This window comes from Simochromis diagramma, unplaced genomic scaffold (assembly GCF_900408965.1).
Source record: "Simochromis diagramma unplaced genomic scaffold, fSimDia1.1 OVJJ01000816.1, whole genome shotgun sequence".
Taxonomy (NCBI): Eukaryota; Metazoa; Chordata; class Actinopteri; order Cichliformes; family Cichlidae; genus Simochromis; species Simochromis diagramma.
This window is the reverse complement of record NW_024386908.1, coordinates 15,515,206-15,536,604: the sequence shown is the minus strand read 5'-3', so window position 1 is coordinate 15,536,604 and position 21,399 is coordinate 15,515,206. Positions and strand designations below refer to the sequence as shown.

The window sequence follows — 21,399 nt, the reverse complement described above, 5'->3', positions numbered from 1 at the left end:
CTGTTGTAAAAGGACAAGAGATGAACGCTAATCACGAATATGGTGATGTAGTGCACAGAGTGATGAAATAAAAGGTTTAATTTCAGTGTGGGATACAAAGGGGACGACTTTACATTAGAGCTCTGAAACTTTCAACTGTCATTAAAATGTATTAATCAACATTAATATTAATCAAAATTAATCAGACAGTTTTACTTTGATTCTTTTTATGTCTGACAAACACAAGTAATACATCATATGATATAATATGATTATATGATATTGAGGGGAGTTTATTTTTCTCTCTCTGCTCGCCACTATAGATTTCCTTCCTGGCATTGAAGAGGTTGGAGGAAGATAATTTAGAAAGAGAAGAATGTGGAACAAATGAGTTGGATGCATTCGCAGACATTCACTCCGTGAACTGATAACAAACGCAAATCCAGATAATGGATTGATAACCTGGGAAGGCTGAACGAGCTTCGCTATGTACAGCCTTGGATTTCCTTCAGCGCTAACCAATCAGCAGATGTCGCTATTTCAAAAGGAAAATCCCGTGGTCAGGTTTTGAAGTGTAGACCATTTGTGTTGATGTATAATTTTACTAACTAAAATAAGTCACATACACTTTATCCTCGTTAGCTGCTACACCTCCCCCAACAAAATAAACAATGATTTTCTTTTTCAGGACATCTAAACAACATTATGTGAATTCTAATTACTTAAACTTCTGCTAGAATTATTTGGGGGAGGTGATTTTAACACCAAAAATAGATATCCCCACAAAACAAGACAGTAGATTGTGAACTAAGAAGTACACTGCACAATAAAGATACTTTTCTACAACCCTCTACAATTGGTTAGTATCTTAAGAAATAGTATATAAAATTGTTTTGCTAAGATGGAGTCCTCTACCTTAACTTTAGTCTTGAAGCTCAATTAGTAAGCAGCCCTTTGCCACTTTTCTCCTTTTCTTGTCTGTCCAATCACACCTGCAGCTGAAAACATTTAATGATCAAAGCATGAATTAGAGGATATCTCTTTATAAATTCTGACTGGATGCCCATGATAATATTAACGCTTTACCTTTGAGTCTGTGAGCTAACAATACTTGAACCCACCTCAACATATACTTAATGACAATCCTTAATTAAATGTAGTAATTTAGATTTCACTAGTAAGGCATGGGTATTAAACTGTAGTGGGGTAGGTTTTGTACCACTAGAGGGCAGTGTTGCACCATTTACATACAGATATTGTCCTAGTGAGCCTCACCAAAAAAATCACTGCCAAACTAGTACAGTACAATATTTATTCTCTCTCTCTCTTCTTTTCTTTTCTTTTCTTTTCTTTTCTTTTCTTTAGAGACACCGCTATAACATGAGTGGTATTGTTTCCATCCTTTGAGGGTGGAATATCACAAATGGCCCAATGTCCCTGAGCCATGAAAAAGAAAGTATGATGGGTAAGCTGAGGCTAGTTGCTGGCCCATTTGTGGGAACAGAGATGAAACAAGTGGTGTTTTGTTAAAGTCAGGATTTTGACATTAAAACAGGAAAAAAAAGGTTTTATCAAACTACGTGTAGGCACAGTGAAGAGAAGCCAATATTTTATATATAGAATATGAATTAAATTCATATGGTTAGCTTACCAAGTAGTTGTAAAACCCCTTTAATTAAAGCTGAATGTTGGTGCTTCAGTCACATCTTGTTTGACTTGAATCTGTGATGGTGTACAGAACTGTTAAGAAGGGTGACATTTACATAAAATGTACTTACTTAAATATTATATTTACTTAAAATATCAAAATACTTATTTCACCGCTTTGCAAAACAGTTATCAAATACAAAACAATGTTTTATTAGAGTATGGTATGTGGATGATATGTTGCATGATCCTTGACATCATCCATCTTTTCCGGTTCTGGCCCAGTTTAAAAGAAAATAATGGTGGGATGCCGTGGACATCATGTTTGTGCATGAGTGCAGCAAAAACCTGCTAAACTATGTGCCACAAATCTGGTTTTCAAACTATCATGATATAGTATTGTGCAACTCCGAATTTGTTTTTACTACTATATAGAATATATTAATTGCAGTTAGCTTTCAGTCTGTCTCCACCTGTTGCTGTGAGTCTGTCTCAGGTTGTGTAATTACCCAATTACGCCTGTTTTTCCTTGACTTTAACCCCCTTCTCTACCACATTCATGGATCAAGTGTGTGCGTGTTTTGTCCTTTCCTTCAGTGTGTACCGGCAGAAGCTTTGAGTGCTGGTGTGGGATGCAGGTGCAGCCCTTTCATGGGGGTTAATAATAGTTGTATGGTGGCACTCACTATGTAGATTTTATCAGTTGAAGACAGTGGCTTTACTAAAAAACAACACACTGGCTGCTGCTCAGACACAACTCCAAATTTAGCAACCAATGTGGGAAAAATATAGTAATTATATAAGAAGCTCGCCAATGCAGTTTCTGGAGACAAAGGCAAGATTTCAGAATGTCATTACAGATCAAAGACAAGATCCCAGAATGTGAAGCAGGTGGAAGGAAATGGTTCTACGGTCAACAAATCATTAGATAATCTGAAAACAGTAAAAATTTTAGGCCAAAAGTGTACAGAAGGGTACATCAAGGGTTTTAGTAACTCCCTGTAAGAGATGAAACACAGGGGTACAGATTAATTCAGGAAATGTTGTCTGCCAATTTGAACACTCGCTCACTCTGACTGCTTATAAAGAATCCCTCTCAGGTACACATGAGTGTAGATGCTGATCCATGCAAGCTTCGTTAAACCCCCTCTGAACAGCAGAAGTGTGTGTTTCTAATGCGAGTGTGTACACATCACTAGACCAGTGGTTTGTGTGTGAGAGAGATTAGGGGCGTTTGTGAGTGACTTAGAGAAAGAGGTATGTGTTGATGTGCCATGCGATGTCTCTGAATCATCTCTAATGTTTTTCTCCTTCGATGTCCCCAGGCCTTTACTGCCTTCATGTCCACACATGCAAACCCTCCCTCCCTTTTTCGTCTTCTTTTCATCCACACACTCTCTCTCTAGTAAACACATTTCTTTGTTAACTTTACTTCTGAGGACCTAATGTCCTGTACTTTAATAAGTATTATTACCTCAGCATTACTTCGAAATAACTAAATAAATCACAACAGGTGTTGCTAACTGATTATTCAGAGATTTTGGGCTCTAGCTCACCAGCTTTTTGTGCGCTCCTTTGACTTTGACATTTTCCGTATGGTTTAGAATCTTACAGTTCTTATGAACCCTTGTTTTCAGCAGGCTGATAAGACCCACTGTACACAACCTGCACAGCACCAAACAGAAGAAAGATAAAGTTAGCAACCAGGTGGCAAAGACTTGGAGTAGCCAATCAGACAGATATTTTTCCCAGGAGCTGCTGAAGATTGAAGCAGAGATACATTACCAGTAAATAGTGGACTTGGATTTGTCAGCTGGCCAGAAATATGACTCATACGGGATGATAATATTGTTCTGTGTCTGCTGAATCTGTAAACAGACGCCTGTTTCTCTCTCAGAGGCTATCAGAGCTGCAGATTTGCACAGTTTTTTTTTTTTTGGATGGATGATGTACAATATTCTGACGTACAGCTCTGTCTATAACTGTGGATGCAAGCGGAGACAGAAAACTAAATACCAGCAACGTTTAGAGGGTTAGTGAAGTTGGGGTAATTGACATGTAATAATCTGCATCCTTGTAGTTACTGCAGAACTATGGTTAAGCTAACATAAACCTATTAGCACAGGGAAGATATAAGATGAGGGATAAACTGTTCCCAGTAAACATTTATGTCGAGCGCCTCAGATAGGGGAGACAAATGACATCATATGACAGGAAGAAGGCACTGAAAACCTACCAAGCTTCAGCCAAGAAAACATGTCAGGTGATCCGTCAATAGCACAAGGTTAGTTCATTAATACACTACTCAAAACAATTAAGGAACACTGAAAACAAATCAGATCTCAATGGAAAAAGCTAAAATCATCCTGGATGTTTATACTGAAATGGACCGAGTAATGTATTAGGAATGAAAGTGTGTCTCATCGTGTGAAGGAAATGAAAATAACCAGCCTACGCAGGGCTGAATTCATGGATGCCCTGAAAAAAAAAACAAAGTGAAAGAATGATGCAGGCAGGCTAGTCGATTTTGCCAGAAATGTCCTTGCAGCACCTCGGGATGGTATCTAAAAGCAGTCCAGAGAAAACCTGGTGGAAGAAGCTTTTACAGCACAATACAAGATCATACAAGTCAATCTGTGAAATTGCCTTGTGCAGCAAAAGAAGGACTATAAAAAAACTGTAAAAATCCATTTAAAATACACTTTCCATTTAAACTTGGATCTCATAGAGGCAGAAATAAAATCCCTCACACACACACATTGAAGCATGCAGCTTTGCAACCTGTTTTTACTGAAAGTTGGTTGATAGGAAGCCATTCTGGTGGTTTCATGTGGTGTTAATGCAGCTGGATGTGGTGTTGGTTTTGCAGCAGTTGAAGACACAGGTGCCGGGTGAAGCCAGGAGAAATGCGTTTACAGCCCATAAACAAACATATCTCCTGTAATTTCTACTCTTAAAACCTCCAGTCCATCTCTTCTGGTTGGTACGATAGATGTTGGCGACTTGACAGAGTCTGATGTTTAATGTGTTTTTTATCGACACTGCAAGCTTGTCACGATGAGTCTGTTTATCCTCCAACACTGTCTGTTGTCATGTTGATGTGCAGGTTCATTCATAATGACCTGATGACATCTGGCCCTTGTTTGGAGGGCTCTAAAATAATCAGCAGTAGCGTCTCGATCGCTCTGCTGTGTCAACATCACCTTCCCTGTTCTGGCTTGCTCTTCATGTTGAGAAACATTCCTGATGCATGTCTGAATGCAAGCGCGTGCTTTTGTGGGCAATTAAGTCAACCCAAATAGCAGGAATGGTTTCTTAGGAAGGCTGATTTCTATACCTCATTCTGCTTATTTCCTCCGTAAATGAATCACAGCTGATGGGGATAACACTGACCGCATGACAGCGCACACTTTTTCTCCCTGAAAAAAGCAGAGAGGAAATCAAATCTCCACATAGTTTCTGCTTCTAGCTTTTAGGAGTCAGAGCAATTGCACCACCCAAGGAAGAATAAAAGAGGAAATTCATTTTAATGTTAAAGTTTAACTATATTTTAATTACTGTAAAAGACCAAGCAGTCGAAGGACACAGACATAGGGCTAATATATTTTTTAAAAAAGCAACAAACAATAAAACAAAACAGAAATGTGAAAATAAAATATTCCATGAAATAAGCAGACTTGTGAACACAGGAAGCGGGAACCAATCAGTAGGCCTCACTTCCACTATCTCTCATCATTAAAGTGGACCTCCCCACTGTCTGTGTGCATGTGTTTGTTGCTGTTGGAGCCTAATGGAGAATTTTGAGTTGATTACATGGTTAATATTCCTGTGAAAATCCATGAAGCTTATGCTTCAGTTTTGGTAATTAAAACTAGTATTTCTTGTTTTTAGCACTAATTAGCTATGAAAGGATGTGACTTCGTGGGCGTTGCACCCCTGCAGTTTACAGATTTAAGCTCTCCAACCTTTTATCCAGAAATAGTTAGTTCTGCCAAAAGGCTAATGCTGAGGCTTCAGTGTGGAGCCCAAAACATCCACTTTACAAGTTCCTGTCACTTCATTAGGTACTCCTAATAGTATCATGTTGGACCTCCTTCTGCCTTCTGAAGTGCCTTTACTCTCTATGGAACCACCACCAGGAGGCTGAACCACTGATACGAAGCAGGATGGATCCATGCTTTCATGTTATTGAGTTCTGAACCTAATGAGTGCTTATTTGTGTTACTGTTGCATTCCTGTCAGCTGGAAGCAGTCTGGCCACACAGGTTATTGGACAAAGTATTTTGCATCAGTTTCTTTTTAATTACTGACTTGATTCAAAGAAAACTGCATATCTCTTTTAAATTTATTAGACCACTGTAACTGTACATTTATAGGAGGAAATATTTTTAAACCTAATTGGCCTCCTTTAATACCCGTGGTCCTCTGGGTGGATATTGCTCTGACACCCTGAGCAGGCCATTTTTGTTTGTCTCAGGGTGATGGGTGCTGCCCAAGAGGTGCATTGTGACTCCAAGTGAGGAAGGGAAGGTGGGGGGTTGTATGTGTTTGGTGGGGGGTGTTATTGTCCCCAAGCCTGCAGGAGCTGCCATGCACTCCAGAGCCAACAGCAACACAAGAATGCTGACAGGACAAAGGCCATAACTCCACTTCTATAGCAACACAAGTGAGGCATTGTGCTCATACAGGCACACACATATGCATGTATTCAGTATTACTACAATAACGTGTGCGTGCACACACACACACACACACACACACACACACACACACACACACACACACACACACACACACAAACAAACTTTACTGGAGCAAACTATGCATCTATGCAAGCATGCCAAACACTCATTCATCAACTAGTTTCCCACAGCATGCAACCCCCCTGTAGGACATCTCCATCGCAGGCTGAGAATGGCCAGTCAGTCCTGGGACAATGACTGAGAGAACCAACAAGAAGGATGGAAGGATGGGGGGGGGTCCATGGTTCAGCTGCAGCAGTGCACGTGTTTGTGGCTTCCTATTGCGTCTACGCTTCAAGGCCAGTTCCCACAAACACCTCCTTCACTGTCTAATCCCGCAGTTCTCAAAGTTCTCTTTGGATTGTGTCACTTTAGAAGTGGGAAAAAGTTCACACACAGTTTTTAAAAATGAAAAACTGAATTTCACTTAAATTGAGGTTGGTGTAATACCGTCATAGTCAAAAACGACATATTCAGTGTCGTTTTTGTTTATTTTCCTTGAAGCCATGTACTAACCTACCTTATTTCGGCTTCATATTATTCATTGTTGGTCTAATTTAACTTCTGTACTGAGCTGCAGTACATTTTATCACTTTTTGCTCTATTATTTTTATTTGCTTTTATTAGTTTTAACTCATTGTTTTACATAATTATTTTAACTTCTATGTATTTTATTGTCATTTTATTGATTAACCTGTGTGTTTTACGCTATTTTTACCTTTCAATGTTTGTGTTTTCTCTTTGCTTAGTGCACTTACATCTGCTTGTTGTATTGAAGCTTTTTTCTGCCACTGCAAAAAATAAAAAACAAAAACTGTTGCCATCCATGAGTCAAAATTTCATCTTATTATCTCAAAATCTGGACTTACTAACTCAAACTTCTGAGAAAATAACTTGAAACTGAGAAAGCAACTATACATTTTGACTTATTTTTTTCTGCTTCTATACTACTACCTTGGGTTCATAACTATTATTATATTATATCAGTTATAGTATTATTTATTGTTTTGTGTTATTACATGTCATTTCTGTTTGTTAAAAAAACAAAACAAATATTTATTTATTACTTTAAAAAAAAAATCTTTCTTCATCGCCCGGGACCGTGTGTACATAATTTCGGTCCACCTCATGTTAACATGTGATGCGAATGACAAATAAAGCTCCTTGAATCCTTTAATCCTTGAATTATTGTATCTGCAAATGAATCTTATTTTTCAGATAGATACTCCTAAATCCTATCCAAACGTATGAATTGGTAACACACGCTAATGCAAAATAAATGCTGTGATATATAAAGTCCAATTTAACATTAAAAGGAAGTAAATCTATATCTCCCTACTTGTACTGTGGCAGTTCTCGTGGTCACATTCCTCTTAGCGTATGCACTCGTTCACCCCTTACCCCGCTGTCTGGAAACAGTGGAGCCGTGACCCCTCTGCCACAAATCTGTGAATGGGCCGCAAACGGGGAAATGTGGGTACAAGAGGCTATCCGGTTTGGCTGTGAGAAAATATCCACTCATGCTCACCTCTTGTTGTTGAGGTGAGATAGGTAGACAGGTGAGCGACCTTTGACCCCACCTGCCACGGTGCTCTGCTTGACGCGCCAGGAATGTGTCCACACCTCTCAGCCAACCACGTCATGGCGAGTGGAAAACACGCACCAAGTCTACAGCCAAACGGAGTGTGTGCGCCGGCCCCGGCGCCTCTGTTGTGGTCTACATTCTGCGGTGCTGTGCAAATGTAGGGGAGAGTGTTTTGGGAGCAGGAGTGATGGATGACTTAATGCGAAGGGACACAGGGAGAGGAGCAGGAGGCGTGTGTGTGGGAAAGAGAGCAGTGTGATAAGGATATTTTTGTCCCGTTTATGTGAAGTATTTCAAGGTCTTGGCAGTCATATCGATTGTTGTTGAAAATATGCGCGTCAGCAGCAAGGCTTCAGCAGCAAGGCTTCAGCAGCAAACGGAGGTTGCTCAACAAGACAGTTTTTCTACTTTGTTGCAGTTTTGTCCATCACCGTTTTAATTCTTGATCTTGTCAGTTTTCTTTTACACATTTGGGAAGCAATAACATTGATTTTGGTCATCATGCATCGCTCCAACTGCCAATGTACCCCGATCATATCTGTGAACAGTATCCTTCACTCTCATTGGTAGAGAAAAGTTCAGTTTGGGACCTGCCTTCTCTGCCTCTCAGACTGCACATAAAAGAGAGACTGAGGGTGTTTTCATACACAATTGATGCCTTCTTCATTTCCCCCCTTGGTGCGTTTTGTTTGTGCAGATGTGAACCTAAACAACTACAATAAGACGACTTAGATAAACTCCAGAGCGGTTAATTTATGGTGAGAGTGTGATCCGACCTCAGTCTGACCCTGCAAGTCTGAGCTAAATGCCTTCCCATGACCAGCTTTCCATTCTGAGATTCGACAATACACCAGACATACAAATGGAGATATTGCTCCATGTTATCCACTTCTACCAGAACACACCATCTTCATCCTGAAACTAAACGACGGGGAAAATACTACAAGTTTATTTATCGACCGATTTGGACCAGAGTAAATTAACCATAGGCATAAAAACACCCTTAGTTAAAGTGATGTAAACCACCACATTGGTTTTATTGGAGGCTTAAGTTGCCATATTTGGACCAAAGAGTTAACTGCAAAGTTATTTAGTTAAATCAGTATATCATCTGTAAACTGTAGGAGAGCAATGCAGAGGCACAGTAAAGGCACAATAAAATACAAGACAATCAGTCACTAAAACTCCACATGGATTCATACAAACATTCAACCATCTATAGATCCCAAAAATGTAAAGTCGGGAATGTTAACATGTGACTTTGTGGGGATTTACTCACTTTTGAAGGCAGACTCAAATATCCCTTAGAGCTTTCTTTCTAATAACCTTGGCAGCCTATTTTTGGGATGCTGCCAAGACACTGAATCTTAAGATTTGCCAGTTGGATGTGAAGATAGGTATGAGGTGATGCGGGCTGGCATACGAGATCAGATGAAGTGCCAGGTTTTGCAGCTGAGCTTGACTTCATGACCTGTCTGAACTACAGCTGCTTGATTTTATAGACAGATTTTATTTCCCGTATTTATTAGTTGCTTGTGCCAGACTTTCAAACAGGATCTCATTCAGGGTCAGTTTTATCTTCAAATAGCAAAACAGTGGAAAATTATTTCTTATGAGGGGCCTCAATTTTAATTGCATCACTTTGCAAACTGTACTGGTAAGCGCAGGTGTTGCTCGTTTGGCCCCAATCGTGTGGAAATCTGGTTATTGGCTCGTGTGTTTCTTCCCTCTGTAGGCTTTCTGAAGGCGCTGCGGTTTATCAGAAGGCTTATCAGTGCTGATAAACGATGGCTAAGTGACAAAAACAAGACGAAATTTGAAGTTATCCTTTAATATTACCATGAAAAAAAAAAAAAAACAACTGGAGAAAGATATGGCATAATATTTATATGATATATACAAAATAATACTGTACATGAGCACAAAAAGGAAGGAATAACAAGTTTTCTGATTTCTGAGTGTAAATATGAGCGAAATTAATGTACAGCGTTCTGCATTATAAACATTGGAACGGTTGAAAACTATAGAAAAGCTTAAGAGCTGGACTCAATCTGGACTGTGCTCATAATATATATATATATATATGTACTGCTGCATTCAACCACATTCTCTCTTTCTCTTCCTCTCTCTCTCTCACACACACTCTCACACACACAGACAAATACATTCACGATTGGGGTGAAATCCAGTCGCTCTGATTTCAACACAGGCACACCTGGACTGGCTAAGATTTAACCACCTGTAGTGGCTTGTATGGCTTGTTCAGCATCACACTTCGCACATTGTGTCTGCAGCACACACACACTTGCTGCCTCTGTGAGTGTGTCCACTGTAAAAAAACAAAAGACAAAAAAGGAAGGTTTTACGTGTGTGCGCGAGTTTGTATTATTAATGCTCCTCTGTTTGTGTGTCCATATTCCCTCCTTCTGTCCTTCTGAGGATAAAGTGCTGCAGAGGAGGAGAAAGTGTCGTTCAGTTCTCGGACATGCTGCTGAAATTCTTGAGCTGCAGCAGCGACAGCAAAGAAAACATTTTCTTGACTCCTATATGAGAATGCAAGAATTAGAGACAGATGCGAGATGGACGTGTCTTAATGAAATTGCGTCCTGTGTGCTTTTAGCTTGTGCAGTCTGCCACTAGCTTTGAGCTCTCGGCAGTGGAAACAGGTAGGGCCTCAAACTTAGTCCCCGTCCCTTAAAAACCTGCTCTCAGACCTGTGCGACCCAATAATCCACACCTAGAAGATGGGAAACCAACATCCGTCACGTCAGCTGTCCCTCCGGTGCTGTTTTTCTAAATTACCCATCTACCAATTGCAGTCTTTCTTGAGTAAAGTGAGAACTTTGCGGCCCAAACTCGCTTTCCAAGGCTTGACAAAGCTCTTCATGTTGACCAGGAAGCGGCCCCGCTTACGATCCAAGTGGCCAGCCACCAGGTACTCCACGCCTGTGAGGAGAGGTCAGAGGGGTTAAGCACATTTTGGATGTTACCAATGAACAAAGTTGGATGTGCGATTCTTGCCTGGATTGAGGATAGGGCAGGTGCAGCCCCGTGCGGTCCAGGACTCGGGGTAAAGGGTGACGCGACCGCGCTGTATCTTCATTTTGGTGTTCTGACTGAGTACCTTCTGAACTTTGACCTCCACCTCAGCATGGGAGCCCTTATCGTGAGCTGCTAGCACTCTCACCTTCAGCACTGGAAGTCAGGGAGAAATGCAACAAGACCTTCAGAGCTGGAGTGTTGTTACACCAGAACAACTGCTTTCTGCATTAAAATGCGACAAAACAACGTGATCCATGGAAGGAGGCTGTCGTGGAAAGTTTGGTTACTGGATGAACTTCAAACAAAGTTTTAATCTGATCAGTTTGAAACTCAGATCAGGTTTTCTTCCCCCCCTCCCCCGAGGGGCTGGAGCAGAATTAATCATTCCTCTGAATGCTGGGACTTTTTAAAGTAAAGAAAGTGAATTGTGATGCTTTCTTCAGACATTCATGAAGGTGAGCATGACTAACATTTGTTGTACTTTTCAACTCGTTAGCCAACTTAGGCTTTTCCTCCTTTGTGACTTTAATAATGACCATAATTTATAAAATTAACTTCAGGTTTTATTCAGTGTGACCTTAAACTAGAAACTGAGATCATAAACTCAACTGGAAAGTGTTTTTAGAGGTCACGGAGCGAGGGTTAAGGCTTTTTAGAATCAGAGGAGTCGCCCCCTGCTGCCCATTAAACAGAATGCAAATGCTGTGAATGATTTGACCTGCATTAGGTAGTGAACATGAGCAGACAAATATCAGCTGAGCAACTAAAGGTAATCATCAGGTTCTTGCTTGTTTTAATTATTATTATTTTTTAATGAACCATTTTATTACAGGTTCTGTTTAATGTTTTGGTTGCTGTAACATATTCATTTACCAACTTGTGGGATAAATAAAGTACGTATAATTAAAATACAAAGACAGACTGAATCAATGAGCATGAGTATAACAATGTTAGACATAAATACAGTAAAATAGATGATTTACATTTAAATGCATTAAACTAATCAGGTAAAGCCAGGCTTACATGAGTTACAGTGCATGTTTGAATGCTTACCGTATGCATAATTCATGGTGCAAAAGAGTTTGCTGTTGGTCAGACTTTGCTCTTGGCACTCACACTTCTCTGCAGGGGGGACATGCAAGAACAGTTTCATATTTGTAGCATAAATAAATAACTTTTTCTCTTTGTGTGTGTGTGTGTGTGTGTGTGTGTGTGTGTGTGTGTGTGTGTGTGTGTGTGTGTGTGCGCGCGCGTTGCCTCAGATACTGTATGTGATGTCCTAAGACTAATAATAAGTACAGTGTGTGGCGTCCAGTGAGGAATGTGCCAATAAAAGCTGGAGTCACAGTGTGGTGGTACTGAGGGTCTGCGAGAAGAGACCTCCACTTGGAAACTGTCCTTACAGTGTTTGTTTCCATCCTGGAATCTGCATACCTCAACTTTCAAGCATGTCTTCATACAGCAATGTAATGATTTAAATTACGGGGACTTGCCTTTTGTCCCTAATGTCCCCACAACATGAGTAAAACAAGCACACACTCACACACATCTTTGTTCAACGTCTTTCTGAGATTACTTAACCATTAACGCTTGGTCAGTGGACCGTGAAGGAGGATAAACCACACACACATGGACGCACGCACGCACACACACACACACACACACACACACACACACTCTCTGTATTGTACCTAAGTGAAGAGCAGAGAAGAGTTCGTCCGTTCTGAAGATTCTGACTGACTCACTGGCGTTTCTGTCCAGGTGGTACAACTCCAGATCAGAGCTGCAACACAACATCGGCATACATGTTATCATAAAACAGGAATTATAGCATTGAAATACACTTAAAGTCCTTAAAGTCAACATCTCTTTAAGAAGAAAAAAAATTATATGTATATTTAAGGCTACGTACAATTACATGAAAAACATGTTTGACTATTTTAACAGAGCAGACATACTGCCGAGTGATGATACCATACTAACATATTCTCAGTCTCGACCCTGCCTTTGTACTTGCTGTACAAAAACTGGGCAGATATTTGATAATATAAGGACACAAGGTCATGACTAAAAAAAGTTCAGTGCTTCTGTTTTTAGGCGCTACATTTTTTGTTATCAGGAGATAAAAGTTCTTACTCACCCAAACATGCAGTCTCCAGTAAACGGATCACAGTCTCCTGCACATTCACATGGACGGCATCCGTATTCGTGAAAGCCCCAGTATCCCACCATGCACCTGTCGCAGTGGGCTCCACCGACGCCTGGTTTGCAGATGCAGTTCCCGTTTGCGGGGTCACAGAGCGAGCCGTCTGCCAAGTGGAAGGGCATTGAGCCCATGGGGTGACAATTACATGCTGGGGAAGAAAAAGGTTAAATTAAATTAGATTGGAAGGTTTTTAATGGTAGATGATACCAAAACATCATCCTTGCACTATCTGAGAGGCGAGGTACATACTGGACATGTTGTCAGTTCATTACTGAATTCATAGTCATAAATTCTTATGTGCGTGGTGTATGTTGTTGATCTGAAAAATTCAGAAACTGATTTTCCCACACAACCATAACTAGGGTTTATAGAAAATGGTTAGAAAAAAAGAAAAATATCACTCATTAGTGATTCTCTGGGGTAAATATCTTTTGTTGGAGAATGGCCAGAGCGCTTTGACATGATAGGACTCAAATGATCACTTATTAGAGCCAAAAGATGCAGAAGAGCATCTCAAACCTTGAAGCAAATGAGCTACAGCAGCAGAAAACCACATTAAGTGCCACTTTATGAGGAATGTTTGCAGAATCTTATTGAATCAATGCTATGAAGAATTGAGGCAATTCTTAAGGCAAAAAGAGTGTCAAATATGGTACCAACGGGGTGCTGGTTTAGCTCAGTGTGTTGAGCAGGTGACCACATGCCATACGGCTGAGAGTGGCCGGCCTGGGTTCAAGTCGACCCGCTGCCCTTTGCGGCATGTCTTCCCCCCTCTCTCTGCCCCTGCTTTCCTGTCCTGTTTTCACGGTGTCTATCAAATAAAGCTGAAAAAGGCCCCCCAAAAATCTGGTACCAACAAGGTGTACCTAATGAAATACCTGTTCAGAAATACTATACAAAAGACTAAAGAAAAGCAGTGAGCAGTGAGTCCAAAGGTCTGACAGTCTGCTGATTAGCAAATTACTATTTATCACCTGCACTTAAGTATTTCATCAATTGCTCTATTGTCTGCTTTTGTGGCAGCCACTTAAAACACAAAGGCGTCTCTGTTTTTTTAATCACATGAAGACAGATGTTTATACTTCTTTATTTGTGATCCTAAGCTTTTTCCCAAAGTCGATCAATATGCTTTTAAGGTCTAAAACTCAAATTAATCCTCCTCACATGGATAGATGAACAAATACATACAGTAAAACTCTCAGCCCTCTAATTGTGTACCGATAGGGTGTTTTTCCAACAACCTCCAAAAACAATGAACACACCTTATTACACACCCACCCATGTTTCCATTGGACGTCTGAGAAAACTGCTGTCTGCTGGGACCCGGAGTTGTCAGGCCTCCCCCATAAATAAACCGCAGAGAGAAACAAAGAAGGGGTGTTGTTTGGAGTCATTTGTCTTGTGTTTAATGATGCTTGAAGCCTGACTGCCAGTAAATGACTACTTACTGTACACTCGGAAGCTCCCTCAAGCTCCTTTTTCAAATAAATCATGGTGGAGAAAAAAGAAAAAACAATAACTTTAAGCCAGAGGTCTGAATCAGGCAGTTTTCTCAAACCGAACTGAATGTGTTAAATTCACATCGACGACTATAAACAAATGAGACGGCATGCTTTTAGAAACAAAGATTAGAGTTCATTCCTGACCTTAAAGCATGTTTGCCTTCAAACTGTTATCAGAGCACTTCACGGACTTTATTTGATAAATTGTTCCGAAATAGAAATACAACAGTCAACATGAAAAGTTTTTAAAGCTTATCAGTTTATATAGGCGTTTTCCCCACCTCAGCAGTGAAATGCACACGAATGCTTGAAGTTTGTAGATAAACAGAAGCACCACTGAGTTTTTATGATTAAACTGCAAAAACTGAGTGCTGGTATAGCTCATGTGGGTTAAGGAGGCAACACATATGCTTTGCTATTGCAGAGTCTTGGGTTTGAATCTAACGTTGCCCTTTTGCTGCTACTCTCTCTCTCGGCTTTCTGTGCTATCAGAAGGTTAAAAAGCCTAAAAATGCAAAAAACAACAACAACAACAAAACAAACAAACTCTATGCTAGTTAAAGTTTGAGATAAAAAGACTGAATTTGGTCTCAGGGGCAGCAGCCTAAGCAGAGAAACCCAAACCTTCCTCTCCCCAGGTCTTAGCCAGCCTAAGACCTGGGGAGAGGAAGGTTTGGAAGATGTAATCTCCTAAGTTTGTCCTGGGTCTGGTTTGGGGCCTCCTCCCGTGAGGAAATACCAAGACCATCTCACCCAGGAGCCACCCAGAAGGAATCCTAGTCAGCTGCCTCCTTTCGATGTGGAGTAGCTGTATTCCTAGCCCCTCCTGAATAATTTAATTCTTTATCCTACCACTAAATGTAACTGAGCCTCCAGGAGCTCCACAAATGCTTTTTTTAAGCTCCTAGCAAACACTCAAACAAAAACAAACCACAACAGTCACATAACTTACTTGGCAGAAACAATAAAGATAATCAATATCTATAACGTAAGCCATGTCCCAGCACACAGTTCTTTTCAGTTAGCTGCTCCCATTAACTGATCCATGTTGGGAGGTAAGCTAATGCCAGTTAAGATTAGTCACAAGAAATCTAGTTTTATCTAAATAGTTTTATAAAAAGGAACACATCATGCCACGATCTAAAGAAACACCTGACAAAGACACAGACATCTATCAGTCTGGAAAGGGTTACAAAGCCATTTCTAAAGGTTTAGGCCTCCAAGGAACCATGGTGAGAGCAGTTATACACAAATACAAAAAACATGAAACAGTGGTGAAGCGTCCCAGGAGTGACCGGCCAACCAGAAGTACTCCAAAAGTACAGTGATGACTCCTCCGGGAAGTCATAAAAGACCCCAGAAAAACACTAAGGAACCACAGGCTTCACATGTCTCAGTTAATGTCAGAGTTCCGAATCCTGAATCCGACTGAGATCCTGTGGCATGCTCTTAAAAAGGCAGCTCATGCTTGAAAACCTTCCAATGTGGCTGAATTACAACAATTCTGCAAAAGATGAGTGGGCAAAAATTTCTCCACGGCGCTGTAAAATACTCATTGCCAGTTACTGCAAATGCTTGTTTGCTGTTGTTGCTGCTAATAGGTGGACCAACCAGTTATTCGGTTTAGGGGGCAATCACTTTTTCGCACAGGGCCATGTAGGTTCCCCCTACCCTTAATAATAAACACCTTCATTTGAAAATGCATTTTGTGTTTACTTGTGTTATCTTTGTCTAATATTTGAATTTGTTTGATGATCTGAAACATTTAAGTGGGACTTGAATGCTAAAAAATAGAAATGAGGAAGTGGGCAAACACTTTTTCCACACCGCTGTAAATACAATAACAGGCGACGGGAGTTACATGACCCAAACTGTGCCTTTGACCCAAGAGAACGATGTCAACTGTCAAACCAAACAGTTTATCAGACAACTCACCCACACAAAGATAAGATTGAACTCCATCAGAAGACCTAGCAATACAGTACCAATAAAATCATAAAGATATCACATTTATATCCTTTATAGATGTGGGCATGTAAAAAAGGCCATATCAGCACTCTTTCTTAGGAAGCATCCTGCACAGGTAAATAATTAATAGAGATCACAGCGCCACCACAGTGCCATTTAAAACCAAGACACGTGTGACGGTGTGTTTGGCAAGCGTGTGAATTTTCATATTTGTGTGAAAATTTATGACCACTTGAAGGATTCACAATGCAACAACTCCTGTAAGCAAATATGTGCGTCAAAGAAACCTGTCAGCTGCAAGAACTCTGACAATGAAGACTTTATGAGCGTGTGCTGAGACATGATACGACACCTGCCCGAACAACCAGGAGAAAACCCACTACAGACATAAATCCCCACACACAAACACACACTGTAACTCTCCCTCCTGATAAACGGCTTTGGTGTGTACCAGCTTGCGTGAAGCTTGACAAGAGTGTTTTCTTTCGCGGGCCCCTCAGAGGCTGGAATGAAAAAAATGTTCCTCACAACGGAGGGAAATTCCTCCATTGTCAGCGAGCTGCTGCAGTGGGATTGCACAACCTGAACCTTCATTTTAGGGGTTCTCCAAACATGTTGTTGCTCCTTTTTTCTAATCAATCAGCCTTCATTAGTTATTATCCCAGAGGTGAGTTTTTGGGTGTAAAGCACCGAACCTAATGACTGAAATCTCACCTGCTGTAAAGAAGGCATGCATCTGTTTCTGTTGTATAAGTCCCTACAGTATGCAATTTATCAACTACTCACTGTTCCTGAACTGCCAGACAGAACAGCAAGAGACTTGGTACACATGCTGCAGGACATGACAAGCTTAAAAAGTTATGGAACATCACAGGTGGCATGGTCTTCGTATTTCAGAAACTGCTTGTCTACTGGAATTTCCCCAAACATCCATCTCTTGGGCAACAGTAACTCAAATAGCCACCTGCTACAAGCAAGGGATGCAGAAGAGCATCTCAGCCCTTAAAGCTGATGAGCTACATCAGCAGAAGACCACACCAGCTGCCAGTCCTTACTAAAACTGGTCAATGGTCATATAATGAAATATCTGGTGATATAATGGTGTTTGTTTAAACACCGCCTGAGCATTGTCGCTGACCATGTCCATCTCTTTATGACCACAGTGTTCCCATCTTCTGATGGCTGCTTCCAGCAGGATAACACAGGACAAGGAGTTCACTGTACTCATATGGCCTCCACAGTCACCAGATCGCAGTCCAATAGCTCTCATTTGGGATGTAGTGGAACAGGTGATTTGCATCATGGATGTCAACATGGACCAAAATCTCTGAGGAATGTTTTCAGCAACTTGTTGAATCTGCGCCACAAAGAGTTAAGGCAGTTCACAAGGCAAAAAGGGTTCAACTTGTTAGCAGGAAGTTGTACGTAACAAACTGGCCAATCAGTGTCTATAAAAAAAAACAGACAAAGCCACTGTGACATCGCCCACTGGTTAGTGAATTCATACACAAGTGAAGCTTTGAGATGTGTTTCCACCATTGCTATTTTAGTGTACTGAAACCAGACATGACAAGTGGATCTGAAACCCAGAACACTGCACACTCATACAGTAACAATGTATCAACCATAAGGTGATGGAGAAGCACACCCTGTTTTATCCTCCTGTTTGTCTCCAATTAGGAATATGTTTTTAATAAATGACTATAAATCCTGATGAATTAATCATCTGGAGCCCTAGTTTAAAGTTAATTTTAACTGTGTTTACTAAGGTCACAGATTCAGGGAGCTGAAGGGTTGCTTTTGACCTTTCTTGCAGCCAGAGGAGTCCCCCCCTGCTGGCTGCTAGTTTCATGGCAGGACTTTCTTCTAGAGTAATGCTGTTACATTAACTAACAGCGACTCTAACTACAACTCTCTAACTACAAAGAAGTTTTTTTTTTTTTAACTTCATTGTTAATTTTCATTCTATTTTTTCTGCTTTGAAGTGTTGAGTTTGGCATTTTGCCTCAGCTATCTTAGTTTGGATAAGCGAAGAGTGGATCCTCCTGAAGAACCTAGGACTCTGCACACTCATACAGTAATAACCCTTCTGTCACAAGGTTTCTCTCTTACTGTCGATTATCATTTATTTTACTCTAAATAGGATCATAATTTCCAAAACGCATAAGGCTGTGTAGTAAAAATGACTGGAAACTACTGAATTATATTATAAACTAAACTGATGTGTTAATGAGGTCATAAATCAGGTAAGAAATTGGATCATTTTGGATTCGTATGACCAAAATACTCCCCACCCCTCTGGTGGCCATTCATATACAGTCTGTCTTTTGTAGAGCAGAGCTGCAGACACTTTTTCTTGTTTTTCAGACATGATTTATTCATGCCCAGACACAGATTTGCTGCTGAGTATTTTACAGGTTCTTATAAATGTCTGCTTGTATTTATCTTGAAATGAATCTCTTGAATTATATAATGCACGATGAAATCAAACCCTGAAAGACGGCAAATTGGGCTGATAACCAACATGTTCTTCCCTCTGTGTTTTTGAACGGTCTGCTGCTACTTGATAGTCTTTAGGTTTTAATGAGATTTGCTTGCACACACACACACACACACACACACACACACACACACACACACACACACACACACACACACACACACACACACACACACTTTCCTTGGCGTTCATTTCCAGCATACCTGTGGGGATGAGTTCACAAATCTGACAGATAATCAGAGGGAGACTGTAGCCACCGGTCTGTGTTTATGGATGACTATCTCATGTTTACTTAAGACTCACCTCATCACAACCCCCCCCCCACCCCCCCCCACACACACACACACAGTGACGGAGAAAGGACCGTCACACATTCACAGCTAACAATCAAGCTCTGAGTCACATCTTAAAAATGGCAGAACAAACCGAGATGGACAAGCAGGAGTTTTATGATGAACTTTGAGTCAAGACACAAGTATGCCTCCATCTGATGATTAACTATGGAGTAAGTGGATGGAGAATGGGGCATCTGCTGCCTCTGAGACACACACACACACACACACACACACACACACACACACACACACACACACACACACACACACACACACACACACACACACACACACACACACACACACACACACACACACACACCCGTGAGGACTGAGTGTTATGCAGCATGTTCTGGCTTGTGATCTCCGTCCTCTGCATTCCTGAGAAAAATCAAAGGGCTGTGCCAGTGTGGTGCATTTGTCACCACTGGTCTAATGCTGTGACTCCATATTGAATGTCGTGTGCCAGTGAAATTCCTATTATCATTCCAAATAGATAGCAGTTTTATAAAATATACTGTAGAAAGTAAATGGACAGTCAAGAACACGGCTGAGCTTTTAGCTGCTCTTTCACATTCAAAAAAATACTTCAGTAGAAGCAACTTGATTACTCGTTTCATCCAAGGTATGGATGAAACGTTAGATGGGCTACTGCAGCAGAAGATCACACCAGGTCCGCTCCCATTAACTAAGAACAGGAAACTGAGGCTAAAATTCACACCCGCTCTGACAAGACTCTGTTTCTGCTACAAGATTCAGATTGAAGGGTCAGAATTTGCCATGATTTTCACGTTAATATGAACTTCTGACCTCTATGGAAGCTCTGAGAAATGTTTCCAGCACCTTGGTGGAATCTGTGACATGAAGATCTAAGACAGCTCTGAAGGACAAAGGGTCCAACTTGGCACCAGCAAAGTGTTACCAATGAGGGTATATAGACTTACATCAAGGGTGTCTAACATAGATTAATTCATGGGGCACATACAGTTCATTTTGTGGGCTTGTTAATTTTAAATTTACATCTGAAACATTTGACGATCTCTAATAAAGTTGATGCCACCAACTGTGCTCCTAAAAGTCTGCCTCCCACTGTAGTTTAGTAAAATGTGTGTGCAGCTTACGTTTGCAGGAGTCGGGGGCGGCGTGCGGTCGGTTGGGATCTCTGTAAAAGCCTGGCTTGCATTTCTCACACTGTCGCCCTTCGGTGTTGTGCAGACAATCGCAGATGCCTCCGCTTCGCTGGCCAGACTCTCGCCACGCTGTCCAATCAAAGCGGCAGTTCTGAGCGTGTCCGTTACACTTGCACTCTGGTGTGAGAAGAAGATAGTCATCAAGAATGAAAATATCAGACTGGCAACTGGCTATATGTACAAATATTTCAGAGAGCATTTGGAGGCTGTTAGTTCTGATATTTTAGTAAAGTATGAAGGTTTTAAATAATCTCCTGGATTTGTTCTAAAGGGCAAATATGGCCGATTATGAGTAAAGACTGCTTTTAAACCATGTATTCTCTTCTCAGATACCTCAAGATGTTAACCTGAACTCAATGGCCCTGTTCACCTTTGACCTGATTTGCAGCTTCAGGTTTGAACACTGTGGACTCTTCCAGGGAAAACTGGTGTTCGCACTCGTGGCCATAGCCAGAGGCCAAGTTGGGTCCGTTTGCTCAGTTGTGAGTACGTGCAGGGAGGGTTTGAAACATAACAGGAGACAACCTTGAAGAGCCAGTTTTATATCAAATAAGGTTTTTTGTTTTTTTTGTTTTTTTAATATGGGAAAAGAACTCGATTATTTCTTATCAGCTGCATTTAACTTTGCTTTCACACATCACCAACAGGGTAAAACCAGCCTGTCTCACGATGGTCTAAACCCAGCTCACGTTCCCTATCACTG

The 21,399-nt window shown here is 40.9% G+C and overlaps 1 protein-coding gene across 1 annotated transcript in view; it reads right to left on the bottom strand.

Annotated features, from left to right (window-relative positions):
- Positions 1-9,823: 9,823 nt before the first annotated feature.
- The window catches only part of ntn4 (netrin 4), a 30,865-nt gene continuing 19,289 nt past the window's right edge, over positions 9,824-21,399 (bottom strand). Inside the window, exons 5-10 of the mRNA XM_040035941.1 lie at positions 20,628-20,813; positions 13,136-13,349; positions 12,687-12,778; positions 12,049-12,117; positions 10,975-11,148; positions 9,824-10,899 (exon numbers count right to left, since the gene is read on the bottom strand). Coding sequence (XP_039891875.1) covers positions 10,760-10,899; positions 10,975-11,148; positions 12,049-12,117; positions 12,687-12,778; positions 13,136-13,349; positions 20,628-20,813 — 875 coding nt within the window. The 3' untranslated portion in view covers positions 9,824-10,759. The remainder of the gene's footprint in view (positions 10,900-10,974; positions 11,149-12,048; positions 12,118-12,686; positions 12,779-13,135; positions 13,350-20,627; positions 20,814-21,399) is intronic.